The 17,369-nt window shown below is 45.6% G+C and overlaps 1 protein-coding gene across 1 annotated transcript in view; it reads right to left on the reverse strand.

The window, feature by feature from the left end:
- The window catches only part of POLN (DNA polymerase nu), a 270,736-nt gene that overhangs the window by 116,040 nt on the left and 137,327 nt on the right, over positions 1 to 17,369 (reverse strand). Inside the window, exon 15 of the mRNA XM_075332945.1 lies at positions 9,662 to 9,776. Within this exon, the coding sequence (XP_075189060.1) occupies positions 9,662 to 9,776 (115 nt within the window). The remainder of the gene's footprint in view (positions 1 to 9,661; positions 9,777 to 17,369) is intronic.

Below are 17,369 nucleotides of genomic sequence, written 5' to 3' on the forward strand. Positions count from 1 at the left end.
CGTTGCTATGGCCACGGCAATCAAATGAAGTTTAGGCCGTAAAATTACGTCCCTGGTCGTTAAGTCACGTTAAAATAGGACGTAATTTTACTGCCCGCGGTCGTGAAGGGGTTAATAGGTATATTTTTGAGTAAAATGTAAATAGTTTTTTTATTCTATAAACTACTGACGTCTCCAAATTTCCAAGCAAAAAATTTTGTATTTATTTTCTGAAAATGAGAAATTGTCAAAGTAACAAAACAATGCATTTATTTCAGACCTCAAATAATGCAAAGAAAACAAGTTCATAATCATTTAGAAACAGCAATACTAATGTTATAACTCAGGAAGAGTTCAGAAGTCTCAGAGATGGGAAACATTGCCTGAGCAGAAGGAAGCAACTGTTTTTCCAGGATAACCTTGTATGTGGCTTGATTCATACGTCCTTCGCAAAGATGAAAAACAGTTGCTTCCTTCTGCTCAGGCAATGTTCCCCAACTCTGAGGACTGGTTTTCCAGCAGGACAATGCGCCATGCTACACAGCTGGGTCAATCAATGTGTGGATGAAGGACCACCACATCAAAACCCTGTCATGGCCAGCCCAATCTCCAGACCTGATCCCCATCGAAAACCTCTGGAATGTAATCAAGAGGAGGATGGATAGTCACAAGCCATCAAAGAACTGCTTCAATTTTTGCACCAGGAGTGGCATAAGGTCACCCAATAGCAGTGTGAAAGACTGGTGGAAAGCGACGCATGAAAGCTGTGATTAAAAATCATGGTTATTCCACAAAATATTGATTTCTGAACTATTACTGAGTTAAAACATTATTAGTATTGTTATTTCTAAATGATTATGAACTTGTTTTCTTTGCATTACTTGAGGTCTGAAAGCAATGCCTTTTTTTTAATTTTGACCATTTCTCATTTTCAGAAAATAAATACAAATTGTATTGCTTGGAAATTCAGAGACATCTTGTCTGTAGTGTATAGAATAAGAGAGCAATTTACATTTCACTGAAAAATATACCTAGAGAGAAATCAGAAAAACTGAGCATTTTGCAATGATCTCTCAACTTCTGCCAGAGCTGTGTGTATGTAATATTATATATATATATATATATATATACAGTGCCTACAAGTAGTATTCAACCCCCTGCAGATTTATCAGGTTTACACATTCGGAATTAACTTGGCATTGTGACATTTGGACTGTAGATCAGCCTGGAAGTGTGAAATGCACTGCAGCAAAAAAGAATGTTATTTCTTTTTTTTTTTTTTTTTTAAATTGTGAAAAGTTTATTCAGAGGGTCATTTATTATTCAACCCCTCAAACCACCAGAATTCTGTTTGGTTCCCCTAAAGTATTAAGAAGTATTTCAGGCACAAAGAACAATGAGCTTCACATGTTTGGATTAATTATCTCTTTTTCCAGTCTTTTCTGACTAATTAAGACCCTCCCCAAACTTGTGAACAGCACTCATACATGGTCAACATGTGAAAGACAAAGGAGCATTCCAAGGCCATCAGAGACAAGATCGTGGAGGGTCACAAGGCTAGCAAGGGGTACAAAACCCTTTCCAAGGAGTTGGGCCTACCTGTCTCCACTGTTGGGAGCATCATCCGGAAGTGGAAGGCTTATGGAACTACTGTTAGCCTTCCACGGCCTGGACAGCCTTTGAAAGTTTCCTCCCGTGCCGAGGCCAGGCTTGTCTAAAGAGTCAAGGCTAACCCAAGGACAACAAGGAAGGAGCTCCGGGAAGATCTCATGGCAGTGGGGACATTGGTTTCAGTCAATACGATAAGTAACGTACTCCACCGCAATGGTCTCCGTTCCAGACGAGCCCGTAAGGTACCTTTACTTTCAAAGCGTCATGTCAAGGCTCGTCTACAGTTTGCTCATGATCACTTGGAGGACTCTGAGACAGACTGGTTCAAGGTTCTCTGGTCTGATGAGACCAAGATCGAGATCTTTGGTGCCAACCACACACGTGACGTTTGGAGACTGGATGGCACTGCATACGACCCCAAGAATACCTTCCCTACAGTCAAGCATGGTGGTGGCAGCATCATGCTGTGGGTCTGTTTCTCAGCCAAGGGGCCTGGCCATCTAGTCCGTATCCATGGGAAGATGGATAGCACGGCCTACCTGGAGATTTTGGCCAAGAACCTCCGCTCTTCCATCAAGGATCTTAAGATGGGTCGTCATTTCATCTTCCAACAAGACAACGACCCAAAGCACACAGCCAAGAAAACCAAGGCCTGGTTCAAGAGGGAAAAAATCAAGGTGTTGCAGTGGCCTAGTCAGTCTCCTGACCTTAACCCAATTGAAAACTTGTGGAAGGAGCTCAAGATTAAAGTCCACATGAGACACCCAAAGAACCTAGATAACTTGGAGAAGATCTGCATGGAGGAGTGGGCCAAGATAACTCCAGAGACCTGTGCCGGCCTGATCAGGTCTTATAAAAGACGATTATTAGCTGTAATTGCAAACAAGGGTTATTCCACAAAATATTAAACTTAGGGGTTGAATAATAATTGACCCACACTTTTATGTTGAAAATTTATTAAAATTTAACTGAGCAACATAACTTGTTGGTTTGTAAGATTTATGCATCTGTTAATAAATCCTGCTCTTGTTTGAAGTTTGCAGGCTCTAACTTATTTGCATCTTATCAAACCTGCTAAATCTGCAGGGGGTTGAATACTACTTGTAGGCACTGTATATATATATATATATACAGTACAGACCAAAGGTTTGGACACACCTTATCATTCAAAGAGTTTTCTTTATTTTCAGGACTCTGAAAATTGTAGATTCACATTGAAAGCATCAAAACTATGAGTTAAAACATGTGGGATGAAATACTTAAAAAAGTGTGAAACAACTGAAAATATGTCTTATATTCTAGGTTCTTCAAAGTAGCCACCTTTTGCTTTCATTACTACTTTGCACACTCTTGGCATTCTTTTGATGAGCTTCAAGAGGTAGTCACCGGAAATGGTTTTCCAACAGACTTGAAGGAGTTCCCAGAGATGCTTAGCACTTGTTGGCCCTTTTGCCTTCACTCTGCGGTCCAGCTCACCTCAAACCATCTTGATTGGGTTCAGGTCTGGTGACTGTGGAGGCCAGCAAATCTGGCGTAGCACCCCATCACTCTCCTTCTTAGTCAAAAAGCCCTTACACAGCCTGGAGGTGTGTTTGGAGTCATTGTCCTGTTGAAAAATAAATGATGGTCCAACTAAACGCAAACCGGATGGAATAGCACGCCTCTGCAAGATGCTGTGGTAGCCATGCTGGTTCTGTATGCCTTCAATTTTGAATAAATCCCCAACAGTGTCACCAGCAAAGCACCCCCACACCATCACACCTCCTCCTCCATGCTTTACGGTTGGAACCAGCCATGTAGAGTCCATCCGTTCACTTTTTCTACAAAGACACGGTGCTTGGATCCAAAGATCTCAAATTTGGACTCATCAGACCAAAGCACAGGTTTCCACTGGTCTAATGTCCATTCCTTGTGTTCTTTAGCCCAAACAAGTCTCTTCTGCTTGTTGCCTGTCCTTAGCAGTGGTTTCCTAGCAGCTATTTTACCATGAAGGTCTGCTGCACAAAGTCTCCTCTTAACAGTTGTTCTAGAGATGAGAAGGTATGTCCAAACTTTTGGTCTGTACTGTATATATATAATTTTTTAAATTTATTTATTTTCATTTTTTACTGCATAGTACACAAGGATAAAGACATGTACTGAGGCACCATGTCCTCACCCAGTTAGCCAGTACCAGGGGCGGGATTCAGCTGGTTCTGGCGAACCAGTTGTTAATATAACAGCCGGTTCTCAGAACTGGCAAGAATCGGCTTCCGCGACCCGGTTCCCTGTATGCATTTGTATCGGCGTCTTTAAGGCACCAATACAAATTAATCCCCGTACCTCCGTGCACGCCGCACTTCCGGGTTCAGTGGAGTCAGTTTGCTCTCTGACCCGGTGTCTGGTGGCGTGATGACGCTGCAGAGGTCATGGCAGCGTGGTGAGATTACCTCACCACGCTGCCGCCTGTCAGCGTCAGTATGCAGAGTGCTGTGGAGGATGACGGAGAAGAGGCCGCCAGCACTTGGAGCAGGTATGCACTCTGTGAGCCGAAGATGCGACTCTGCAGGGGAGAGGAGGCTACATAGGACGGGAGCCTGCAGGGGAGAAGAGGCCACATGGGACTTGAGCCTGCAGTGGAGAGGAGGCCACATGGATGGGAGCCTGCAGGGGAGTGGAGGCCGCATGGGGTGGGAGCCTGCAGGGGAGTGGAGGCCGCATGGGGTGGGAGCCTGCAGGGGAGTGGAGGCCGCATGGGGTTGGAGCCTGCACGGGAGTGGAGGCCGCATGGGGTGGGAGCCTGCACGGGAGTGGAGGCCGCATGGGGTGGGAGCCTGCACGGGAGTGGAGGCCGCATGGGATGGGAGCCTACACAGGAGTGGAGGCCGCATGGAATCTGGGTGGGAGCCTGCAGGGGAGGGAAGGCCACATGGAATCGGGGTGGGAGCCTGCAGGGGAGTGGAGGCCGCTTGGAATCTGTATGGAATGGGATGGGATCTGTATAGGAAAGGTTGCCCATTCCAATTTGAGCAGGGTTCCTTTTGTAATAGTTTTTCTACAATGTTTGAAAATTTTCATACAATATGCCAAGTAAATAAGTGACTGAAACAACAGGTATTTGACAGGAAAGTGAAGGTATAGGAAGAGTAAGAAGGGGAAAGTTTTTATTATTAATTACTTGTATTTTGTCGTTGAGGAAAGTGCACAAAAATGAGTGTGGCTAACAAAATGGGTGTGGTTACAGAATGGAGTGTGGTTTCAAATGGGCGGGGTTTATAGAGAACCTGTTGTTAAAAATTTGAATCCCACCCCTGCCCAGTACGATACCCTCTCATAGCCCACATACAGTATTACATTCCCTACAATCTCCCACAGTGAATTTCTCACACAATTTGCCCCCACAGTACCCCCCCAACACACACACAGTATGTCGAACTCACAACAGTTCCCTGTGGCTTCACACTGACACCCACATTGTATACCTGCAGAGTCCTGCCCCCCCCCCCCTCACATGGCATGATGCCTCACCCTGACCACCACATTGTTTGCAGGGTAGTCCACCCCTGGTATGTTGCCCTCACTGTATATCACGCCACAATATGTTAGTCTTACATATTCTGACACAGGATTATGACCCTACAGCTCCTGCACAGTATTATATGCACACAGGTCCCATACAAATTTATGTCCCAACAGTTCCCTCCACAAGTAATGACTAAAAAAAACCAAATAAACAAAAAACAATTTCAGAGCTCTGACGCACAGGCTTAATGGTGGAGCAGGCAGCACATGGCTCTCTGTTACATCATTGTGTTCAGAAGTATGTGTGTCTTGAGGTTTAAGATAATATTGAAATAAAAATTCCCAGAAGAAGAGTGGCAGGGGGTGGTACCAGTTGGCACCGGGTTCCCCCAACTCATAAGCCCTATAGCGGTTGTGTTATTGGTCACTGTGTGCAGTACATCCCTGTCGTTGTAGTTTGGTTCATATTGTGTAAATATTAAAAAAATAAAATAAATGAACAAAGCAACTTGATGGCATTAGACCTCATGAGCCGGATGAGTCCTCTTACATTTATCTGTCTTATTGATGTCAAGCTTTGGGTTATTAGTTCCTTAGCAACTAAAACATTAGAAATGCTCCACAACCATAGAAAATGACATTTGAGCCTTGTATTGTAAGGACTAAGTGCTTTGTCCAAACTCTAGACCATGCTTCTGTGACGCCCTGGGCAAGCCAGGGGTCACAGGTAACTACATCACCACACCCTACACCCTGGCTAGGTACACCTAAGCTAGACCAGAAACCCTTGTTGCCTTCCTCCAGGGGCTGATGTTCACACCAGGGGGTGGGCCAGGCGGGTTGGTCCCGCCCACCGAGGAGTTCACAGTCCTGGAGGCGGGAAAAGTAAGCAGATTAGTTTGAGAGGAGTTGAGGAGTGGACAGAGATGAGTTTTGACAGTGGAAGTGAGAGGAGCAAAGTGGCAGTGGAGCAACAGTGAGACTGCGTCCGGGTGTGTGCCCCGGACAGAGACAGCAAGGTTAGCAGACGGCGGTGACCGTCTGCAGGAGTGGCTTATTGGAGTTGCCGAAAGGACCGTGGACGGGCGGTGGCCCGGTACACGAAGAGAAGTCAGCACCATTGGCAGGGGTCTTTCGGATCCCGGCAAGGCTTGGAGTCACCGTACAATTTGCCAAATCCGTCAGTGAAGGGGACCTCCTGGGTCTCCAAACAACTAAGTCCCGATTGAAGGCAACAGTCCAACCGTATGAGAGAGACACCGCCACCGCCAAGGCACCAGTTTCTCAGGGCCAGCGCCTGCGGGCAAAGAGGGGCTCCCGGGATCCCCGTATAGAGCAGCGGTGGTGTCAACCCTATCACCACAACCGTGGGTGGCGTCACAGACAAATACTAACTCCCCCACCAACACATCAAAACCCCCTTTTCACTCACGGGCGTGGAGCGCCGCTAGAGGCCCCGGGATCTGGCCCACCGCTCGAGCCACCACAGAGGAGCGGCCAGACCCGAGCAGAGGGAGAGCGCGGCGTCCCCTCCTCCGCCCGCGACACTTCAATAATTCAAAACTGCCAGGTTACGTTCAGTGACAGTATATAGCACTCATGTTTATATCGACTGCTGTACAATACATATAACTGTCTATATGTTTGCATGGGAATCTGTCACATGGAGTTTTGCAGGTTCTGACACTATGTCGAATGGTTTCTCTGGTGTCTCTGATCAACACAGGCAGACTCGTGCGTCGATCTGGTGTGTGCTCAGTCATAGTCAGGCTAGCAAGAGGCTCTGTTAGCCTGCTTGTTAGGCTCCTTTGATCGCATGTTGTGAGGCAATCACATCTGCTCCTCTCATGTTTAAGCTGGATGAAATCTTCTACCTATGCCAGCTAGAGGTTATACTGTGTTAGTCTGTGTGTTTTGGTGTCCCAGACTATCTGCAAAGTGTTTTTTGACTGGAGTGGATGTAGAGATTACCCATCGTCTTGTTGTTTTCCCCCCGCTCTTGTTTTCCTCCTCATCTTTTATTGTCTTTTACATCTGTGTGTGCGTATTGTGTGACAGAGTTTTGGTTTCCCCTCTCTGTCTATTTCTGTGGGTTTAATCTCACACCTGTCCTGGTCCCCCCTGGGGGTAGAGGAGGTTGTATAAGTTCAGAGATGCTAAGGAAGGAAACTTGGGCATCTCCACTTTTAGGGGTATCCCTGAGACTAGGGATGGCATAGAGCCTCCTAGTCTGAGGGTCAGCTTAGGGTCCTCGGTTTCCTAGTATCCCCATAGTCTTTTTGACAGAATTATTAGTAAAATATACATGAAATATGCAACATGGATTATTTTTTTGACATATCAGTGAGACAAGTATCAGTAGGGTATATGAGGTATAACTGGCGTATGTGCATCATGATCATATTACTCCTATCGAGTCAGATACATCAAATCTTTTGGCTAAATAACAGTACAGAGATACTGCCACCATGTTTTTGCTCTTTGTACAGACTAGAAAGTCCCAAGTTCCACAAAAACACCCCCTCGGATCTGACTCCCCAAAAAAACGTTGAGGGGTTTCTTGTACCTCCTAAAGGACCGGAGGGAAAGCCACAATACACGGTCAACAAGAGTGGAGGAAAGTGTACAGAAAGATACAAAAACTCAGACTGAGAAAAGTAAATAAATGTTCCTATAAAGATAGAGAGGGGAATCTAAAGAAAGTTAGGCCATGCTCACATCAGCGGTATTTTGCCGCAAAACCAGATTCGTCATAAATGCGTTTCAGTTCCATTCATTTACAATGAAATCGTGGCAAGATGCGGTGACATGAAATGCAACTGAAACGCATTGATGACAGATCTGGTTTTGCGACAAAATACCGCTGATGTGAGCGCGGCCTTACAGATAAGCGGATCAAGTAAAACCTCCCAGAAACCTAAAAGAGATGAAAGAAAAAGGTGCTGGGAAGGACGACAAACCGACTCACTGCAGGAACTAAACTGGTGTTTACCCAATTAGGTAAATGAGCCGCCCAGGGCTATGGGGTCCTCGGTCCCGGGCAGTATATGTACGGGGATGCTGTGTCACGGGTGTGTAATGGCCGTTGCCCAGTTCTGTGACCCTGGGGGGGTCACTTGAAAAGGGGTTATGTACAGGGAAGATTATAGAGTTTACGTCATGACGCCACTTGCGGGTTGCGGTTATGGTTTTGGAACCGCCACTGCACAGTCTATTGCTGCTGGAGCCGGTGGTGATGGCAGCTTGGATGATGGGCCCTCCCCAGGGGGTTGATGAAGGTGTTCGACGTGGAAAGAAGGGATACTACACGATGGGGGATGCAATACAGCTGGTGTTTACTCACAGCGGTGGTAATGCTGGTTCACTGACGACGGCTAGTTTCGACCCCTGGTCCCTTTAGTCCCAGTGCCGACGTGGTAACCTTGTGGCTTCTTTCCCCTGCACCTCTCACTGGTTTGGTGGAACTCCATGGCTTGGAGCGTTTGGGGGTCCCTTACTGTTTGTCGTCAGTCTCTGGTCCATATGGCGAGCAGTGTGAACCCTGTATGGTCAGTGTTCTGTTCTAGTCCCTGGCTCTCTCGTTACTGCTGGTGCCCCTGGATTCTTGGGTCAGTTAGGTCCTTCTGAATGGTCCCCGCACAGTGCAGGTATTTGTCAAGTAGCCTGAAGTGTTCACCTGACCTAGGGCCCTGTTCCCCGTCGGTGCTATGGTTCCAGGGGTACCTCTTTGTACGCTCCCTGGCAACCACTCTCCTTCACCAGCTAGGTCACCGCTACACGACCCCGTCTGGAGACACATCCGTTTCCTTCAACTGTCACTACGGACTGACTCACTGTTGTACTCCTCCCCCCTGGTTGTCAGCTAGTGGACTGGATCAGCTCCAGCCCCGGGTGGCCATCCATTGGGTCCCAAACTAGTCAGTCACCTCTGATTGGGAGAGGGGAACTGGGGATGTTTATGTGTTTTGATGTTACCGGCACTGGTCTTCCAGGTCCCTGGGGGTAGGCATGCATCTATGTCAGGATGCAGTACCTAATAGTGCCCTGACAGGTCTTTCATCCCATCCACCGCCATCCTTTCCCTCCTGTACGTCTCGGGGTCACGAAACCGGGCGAGGCCAGCCCTTGACAACGCAGAGGATTTGCACCCCTGGCCCGGTGACATGTTGGGTGAAAATCCCCCTCAACCCCGGGGTGTTACACATTTGTTTTACGTAGTGCAAATACACAGTGTCAAAAATATATCGTAGGAACTTAACCTAGGAAAGGAGATAATTGGAGCAATGATTGCACCTATTTTGCACATTTAGGACTTAAATTTGGACCATTTAAGGCTTTCTTCTTAAAAAAAATGTCACTTTCGCACAAATTTGAAACAATTTGCAATTTTATTTTTACAGTTTATTCACAAAAATATCTCTGTAAATCTTTAATTTGCATAAACATTAGTATAAATCCTTATTGTACAAAGATTGAGCTAACTTTGCCCGCGTTATTAGCTATTTTACGGTGTTTAAATTTGCTTTTCTAATTACCAATATCAGTGTGAGACTGAAGATCTTCTACTCACCACTGGGCAGCCAGGTTGGTAAATACATCAGTTCTCGCTGTTTCATGAAACAGTTTCAATAGTGCTGGATCAGCAGAAAAGTGAGCGAGTAAACGCAGCTCTATTTGTGAGAAATCTGAGAAGAAAAGAAAAAAACTGCAATGCAAGCATTTCGATAGAATATGTAATATTAAGACCATTTTAATTTTTCCACATAATCTTTGCTTTACCAAACATTTTAGGGACCTGATTTTGTGGCACTTAAGAAAGGGTTTTCGTCCCGCACTTTTTAGCATGGTCTTACACACAAATCACTTCCCAAAGTGTAGAAGTGTTTTCCAACTCTTTATGATCATAGTTTCAATATATTAAATTATAAATATTCACTTACATGCCTCTAGGCGTCGCCTCCTTCTCAACAATATTTACCAAATCTGTACATTCCTTTCTCAAGAACCTGAAAAAACTAGTGCATGCCCTCATCATCTCCCGCCTGGACTATTGCAATCCCCTGCTCTGTGGCCTCCCATATAACAGTCTAGCACCCCTACAGTCTATTCTAAACTACGCTGCCTGAATAATCCACCTCTACCCTCGCTACTCCCCGACCTCTCCTCTCTGTCAATCCCTTCACTGGCTTCGCATTGCCAAAAGACTCCAGTTCAAAACACTACCCATGACATACAAAGCCATCCACAACCGGTCTCCTCCCTACATCTATGACCTAGTTTCTCGGTACCTACCTGCACATACCTTCAATCCTTACAAGATCTCCTTCTCGATTGCCCCCTTATCTTCTGTTCCCACAATCGCATCCAAGATTTCTCACGTTGTTGAGGAGTGCCATTAGATCAAAAACTTAATTAACCTCTTGACAGGGGATTGTGGGAAATGTGTCAATTTGCTTTACATGAGTCAGGTTTTCAGATATAACTAAGATGGCCACCGATGACATCATAGACCCTCCCATTAGCATGGATCCACCAGATGATGACATAGACCCTCCCATCAGCACTACCATGGATCTGTCCAATGACGTCATAGATCCACCTACGATGACGCCCACCGATCAGCTCATGGACTAACACATTGTTCAACCCACTGACCAATGGACACATCCAAGTATGCTCATTGTAGAGGCGACTATGCCCCTTTCCTAGGTTTTTTAAGAGCATGTTCTTGGAATAAATCAGGCAGTTTTGGGCTGAACTCGATCGAGGAAAGATGAACATCTGACGGTGTGTCTGATCTCATTTTCCAAGCATGCACTCGATCCACACCAATTAGAATCACGCAGTAGGCAACACGAGTGAACCCTGGTTAAGTGTTTACCCTAACACCGTGCCTCCCCCATACGCTGGAACTCTCTGCCACAACATATCAGACTCTGGCCTACCTTGACGAGCTTCAAAAGGAATCTGAAGACCCACCTCTTTTGACAAGCCTACAACTTGCAGTAACCCTCAGTCCTCCATAGCACTGCCTGAACATCTCCACCCTCACCTACTCTATGCTCACTCATCCCCTGTAGACTGTGAGCCCTCGCGTGCAGGGTCCTCTGTCCTCCTGTACCAGTCTGTGCCTTGTTTTGTTTATGTTTATTGTACTTGTCCCTATTATGTATACTCCTTTTTGACATGTAAAGCACCATGGAACAAATGGTGCTATAATTAAAAATAATAAAGTTGGGTCATCATAAGTCATCTGTAACAAAAAAAAAAAAAACCTGAGCTAAATACCTTGTAAAAATCCATGAGCTCCCCTGATTCTGCCACTCTTTTCCATTTTGTGATTTGTCGCTCCGTTGCAGATATATTCACATTTGTTGCTTTTGAAGGGTATTATGTGAAATCTCTGCTAGCAGACAAACTGGTTGTTTCTTCAGTCTCATCTTGGGGCTTTAAACTCTCAGCAGAGTCTCAGACAACGCAAATGCTTCAGCTGCCGAGCTGTGATTGACAGCTTCTAAGAGGAAGGGATGAAGGTGCACATCCCCAAAGAAGATTCTGAAGAAACACCCAGGTCGACAGCAAGCAGAAATCTTACATATTACGCTCCAAAAGCAACAAATGTGAATATCTCTGCAATGCAGTGCAAAACAGAAAAGAGCAGCAGAATCAGGAGATGAACTATTTTTAAAACATTTTTTAATATATATTTATATAATATAAATAATATAGATTTTATATTCATATATATCTACTATATAAAGCTGAGTGTATGTGTGTGTGGTATGTGTGTATGTCCGCTAAAGGAATCTGCATTTACAATCGCGAAATTTTGCACAGACACTCCATGTGATTCTACGAACGTCATAGACTAAGTTTTGATGAGAAAATGTAACCCCGTGCTTTACAGTTACTCTCCAAAAAACCTGCCTCCATTACAGTCAACATTAAAGTCAATGGAGCTGGGAGCTACAGGTCATTATTAATATGAGCTGTGATTGGTTGCTATAGGCAACAAAGGACATTCATAGTGTAAAGCTGGTGTCACACTAAGCGACAGCGACAACGACGTCGCTGTTACGTCACCATTTTCGGTGACGTAACAGCGACCTTGTAAGTCGCTGTTATGATCGCTGCTTAGCTGTCAAACACAGCAGAAGCAGCGATCATAACGTCGCTACATGTGCAGAGAGCAGGGAGCCGCGCTTAGCGCTGGCTCCTTGCTCTCCTAGGTGCAGTACACATCGGGTTAATTAACCCGATGTGTGCTGCAGCTACATGTCACAGTGCAGAGAGCAAGGAGCCGCGCGCACTGCTTAGCGCTGGCTCCTTGCTCTCCTTGCTACAGTATACATCGGGTTAATTACCCGATGCATACTGCAGTCACATGTCACAGTGCAGGAGCCGGCACTGGCAGCAAGAGCGGAGGCTGGTAACCAGCGTAAACATCGGGTAACCAGGGAAAGGTCTTCCCTTGGTTACCCGATGTTTACGCTGGTTACAGCTTACCGCAGCTGCCAGTGCCGGCTCCTGATCGCTTCATTTCGTCGCTCTCTCGCTGTCACACACAGCGATGTGTGTGTCACAGCGGGAGAGTGACAACCAAAAAATGAAGCTGGACATTCAGCAACGACCGGCGACCTCACAGCAGGGGCCAGGTCGTTGCTGGATGTCACACACAGCGACAGCGACGGGACGTCGCTGCAACGTCACAGAAAATGGTGACGTAGCAGCGACGTCGTTGTCGTCGTCGTTATGTGTGACACCAGCTTAAGAAGCTTATGTGTGAGGTAATATGATATCAGTGGAGAGAAGGATAGAGAGAGACAGACAGAGAGAGAGACAGGGAAAGAGACAGAGGCAGACAGACACAGACAAGGAAAGAGATAAACAGGGAAAGAGACAGACAGGGAAATATACAGACAGAGACAGACGGACAGAGGCAGACAGGGAAAGAGACAGACAGACAAAAAGAGGCAAGAATCAATGGGAATTTCAGGCTCAACCACTTAATTTAGGTGCTTAAGGGGAAAGAAAGCCATAAATAGTATATAACCCCAGCACTCAAAATGAAGGCAAGAATTTTTTTTGTGATGCAAGTGGATTTATTGACACACTGCAAAAGTGAACCTTAACCAGAGCAACACCACCGACGTTTTGGCGTAGAGCCTTTATCAAGGTAGTTGCAGCAATGGCTAAAGCTGGAAAGCGTGGGTCACAAAAGGACGACCGAAATGCATAAAAGGAGGTAAGGTTCTTTCACAGCAGAGGCTGGGTGCGTGCCACGCACCCAGCCTATGCTGTCCTCCACGCGCCGTTACTGCAGGCTTTCACCCATCCTCCATAGTGGCACTGTCACTCCTCTGCATACGAGCACACTCTGCAATTGTGAAAGAACCTTGCCTCCTTTTATGCATTTCGGTCGTCCTTTTGTGACAAGCGCTATCCAGCTTTAACCATTGATGCAACTACCTTGAGAAAGGCTCTACGCCGAAACGTCGGTGGTGTTGCTCTGGTTAAGGTTCACTTTTGCAGTGTGTCAATAAATCCACTTGCATCACACAAAAAATTTTCTTGCCTTCATTTTGAGTGCTGGAGACAAAAAGAGGCAGACGGAAAGAGGCAGACAGAAAGGGAAAGACATATATATATATTATATATATATATATATATATATATATATATATATATATGTGAACATTTTCATAGATGACTGATGTTATCTAGCAGTGGAAATCTTGGATCATTTAATTAATATTTTTCAATATTGAATGCCCTTTGTGTACTTGAGCTGACATTAAATGTAAGTATAAACTAATTGACTCCTTGGCAAAATCCAATAATTGTGGTGACTGCAATAAATTTCAATCTAACATTGTGCAAGAAAATATTTAAGTATGTGTCGCTGCTGCCACCTAGTATGACAGAGGATTATTCACAACATAGTCATCATACTCAGCATGGAGAGAGCAATGTCACAGGGAACTTACAGGGGGCACGGGCAGCGGTCTCCTTCTTGTGGGCACTAATATTTCATGCAAATGAACACAACCATATAACTTATGTAGCCTAATTTATAGTTGAAGTTCTCTGTGTCCTGTACTGAACTATTTGTTCTCTACTCTTATTTGATTTTTTTTTATTTTAAATAGATTTGTCACCAGGTTTTACAATATAAATTGACTATATTATTCGACCTGGTGAGGCTGTTATATTTACTTTAAATGTTAGAATGGCTGAACAATGCTGATATTTAGAAGAGCATTTTAAAGGGAATCTGTCACCAGGTTTTTGCCACCTAATCTGCGAGCAGCAAAACGTAGGGGCAGAGATCCTGATTCCAGCGATGTGTCACTTACTTGGCTGCTTAGTGTAGTTTTGATAAAATAACTGATTAATCAGCGGTAGATTATCATTACAGGACTACTTGGTGTGCTAAAGGTAGTCCAGTATATTTATGAGCTCTGTATAACTGCTAGATCTGCAGCAGAGAAATCATTGATTTTATCAAAATGACAGCAAACAGCTCAGTAAGTGATACATCGCTGAAATCAGGGTCTCTGTCTGTACATCATGCTGCGCTCAGATAGGGGAGCAAAAACCTGGTGACAGATTCCCTTTAAGTATCCAACTACAGAATGAAATAGCGCATAAGTTTCAAGTGTATTCTGTCTCCCCCAATTTGGCCTGAGTGACGGCTGGAGCTTGTACTGAGCAGTGTGAGGTCTTACCAGCAGGAGAGACACTGATACTTATCCACTAGTTAATCAGGCCAGGTAGGTGGAGATTCAGAGACCGGGAAGAGAGATGCTGAGGAACATCAAATCAGGTTATGTTGCCAAAAACGTAAAAATAATTATATTCTGACCTATTTTCACAGTAAGTGCACCAGTCTCATCAGGTCTAAGAGATTTATTTAACATTGTATGTATTATATAAAGTTAAAACTGTTGACAGATCCACCTTAAGATCTCCTCATATGCAGATATACTTGAGAATTGCTCTATTGCACTTCTCTATATGTTTGCATTAATCAGCATGTGCGATCAGATCAAGAAGCTGTTTTTTGGGCTCACCTACTGAGGCCTAAAACACACTTCCGCAAAAAAAACGTGCGTGTGACACGGTACGTTTTTCGGGTCCGTGTTCCGTTTTTTTGGTGCGTTTCTCCGGTACGTATGGCATCCGTGTGATGGCGTATGCGAGCCGTGTGTACGTGTAAAATGTCCGTGTTTGTGTGTAAAATGCCCGTGTATGTGTACGTGGAATGTCCATGTGGAATGTCCGTGTGTGTGTTGCACAATGTCGTTGATACATGTCGGCTGACAGAAGACAGAGTTGTGCGATGAGAATGAACTCGGGTGAACTCCACCCGACTTCATTGTCATGCCGCGGCTCTGTCTGTGTGCCGAGTACTGATTAGCGGTCACCTGTGAAGGATTCACCAGTGACCGCTAATCCCCCGAGTGACTGAAGTGAGCAGCCCTCTCTCATACTTACCGCTCCCCGATCACCAGCACAGCGAGGAACAGCTGTGCAGAGAATACGCGGCAACAATTACTTCGAATATGCCAGCCGCTCATTAATCAATCTCGTATTCCCTGCTTTCCCCACCAACAGATGCCTGTGATTGGTTGCAGTCAGACACGCCCCCCACGCTGAGTGACAGCTGTCTCACTGCACCCAATCACAGCAGCCGGTGGGCGTGTCTATATTGTGCAGTAAAATAAATAAATAATTAAAAAAAAACTGGTGTGCGGTCCCCCCCAATTTTAATACCAGCCAGATAAAGCCATACGGCTGAAGGCTGGTATTCTCAGGATAGGGAGCCCCACGTTATGGGGAGCCCCCCAGCCTAACAATATCAGTCAGCAGCTGCCCAGAATTGCAGCATACATTATATGCGACAGTTCTGGGACTGTACCCGCCTCTTCCCAATTTGCCCTGGTGCGTTGGCAAATCGGGGTAATAAGGAGTTATTGGCAGCCCATAGCTGCCAATAAATACTAGATTAATCATGTCAGGCGTCTCCCCGAGATACCTTCCATGATTAATCTGTAAGTGACAGTAAATAAACACACATACACACACGAAAAAATCCTTTATTAGAAATAAAAAACACAAACATATACTCTGGTTCACCACTTTAATCAGCCCGAAAAAGCCCTCCATGTCCGGCGTAATCCAGGATGCTCCAGCGTCGCATGCAGCTCTGCTGCATGAAGGTGACCGGAGCTGCAGAAGACACCGCCGCTCCTGTCACCTCCACGCAGCTAATGAAGGCAATAGCGAGATCAGCTGTATTCAGCGTTGGCCGCGAGTAACCTCAGTGACAGCTCAGCTGATCGCGCTATTGCCTTCATTAGCTGCGTTGAGCTGACAGGAGCGGCGGTGTCTGCTGCAGCTCCGGTCACCTCCATGCAGCAGAGCTGGATGCGACGCTGGACCATCCTGGATTACGCCGGACATGGAGGGCTTTTTCGGGCTTATTAAAGTGGTGAACCAGGGTATATGTTTGTGTTTTTTATTTCTAATAAAGGATTTTTTCGGGTGTGTGTGTTTATTTACTGTCACTTACAGATTAATCATGGAAGGTATCTCGGGGAGACGCCTGACATGGTTAATCTAGGACTTATTGGCAGCTATGGGCTTCCAATAACTCCTTATTACCCCGATTTGCCAACGCACCAGGACAAATCGGGAAGAGCCGGGTACAGTCCCAGAACTGTCGCATATAATGTATGCGGCAATTCTGGGCGGCTGCTGACTGATATTGTTAGGCTGGGGGGCTCCCCATAACGTGGGGCTCCCCATCCTGAGAATACCAGCCTTCAGCCGTATGGCTTTATCTGGCTGGTTTTAAAATTGGGGGGGGACCGCACGCCGGTTTTTTAAATTATTTATTTATTAATTTTACTGCACAGTATAGACACGCCCACCGGCTGCTGTGATTGGGTGCAGTGAGACAGCTGTCACTCAGCGTGGGGGGCGTGTCTGACTGCAACCAATCACAGGCGTCTGTGGGTGGGGAAAGCAGGGAATACGAGATTGATTAATGAGCGGCCGGCATATTCAAAGTAATTGTTGCCGCATATTCTCTGCACAGCTGTTCCTCGCCACGCTGGTGATCGGGGAGCGGTATGAGCCGGGGGAAGAAAAAAAACGAGCGCCAATATAAGTATGACTGAGAACAGCAGAATAAAAGGTAAGTCTACTGAATTTAATTAAAAAAAATATTAAAATAAGATCGCTAGTGTAAAAACGCACACGCACGAAACGTG

This window comes from Anomaloglossus baeobatrachus, chromosome 1, assembly GCF_048569485.1.
Source record: "Anomaloglossus baeobatrachus isolate aAnoBae1 chromosome 1, aAnoBae1.hap1, whole genome shotgun sequence".
Lineage (NCBI taxonomy): Eukaryota > Metazoa > Chordata > Amphibia > Anura > Aromobatidae > Anomaloglossus > Anomaloglossus baeobatrachus.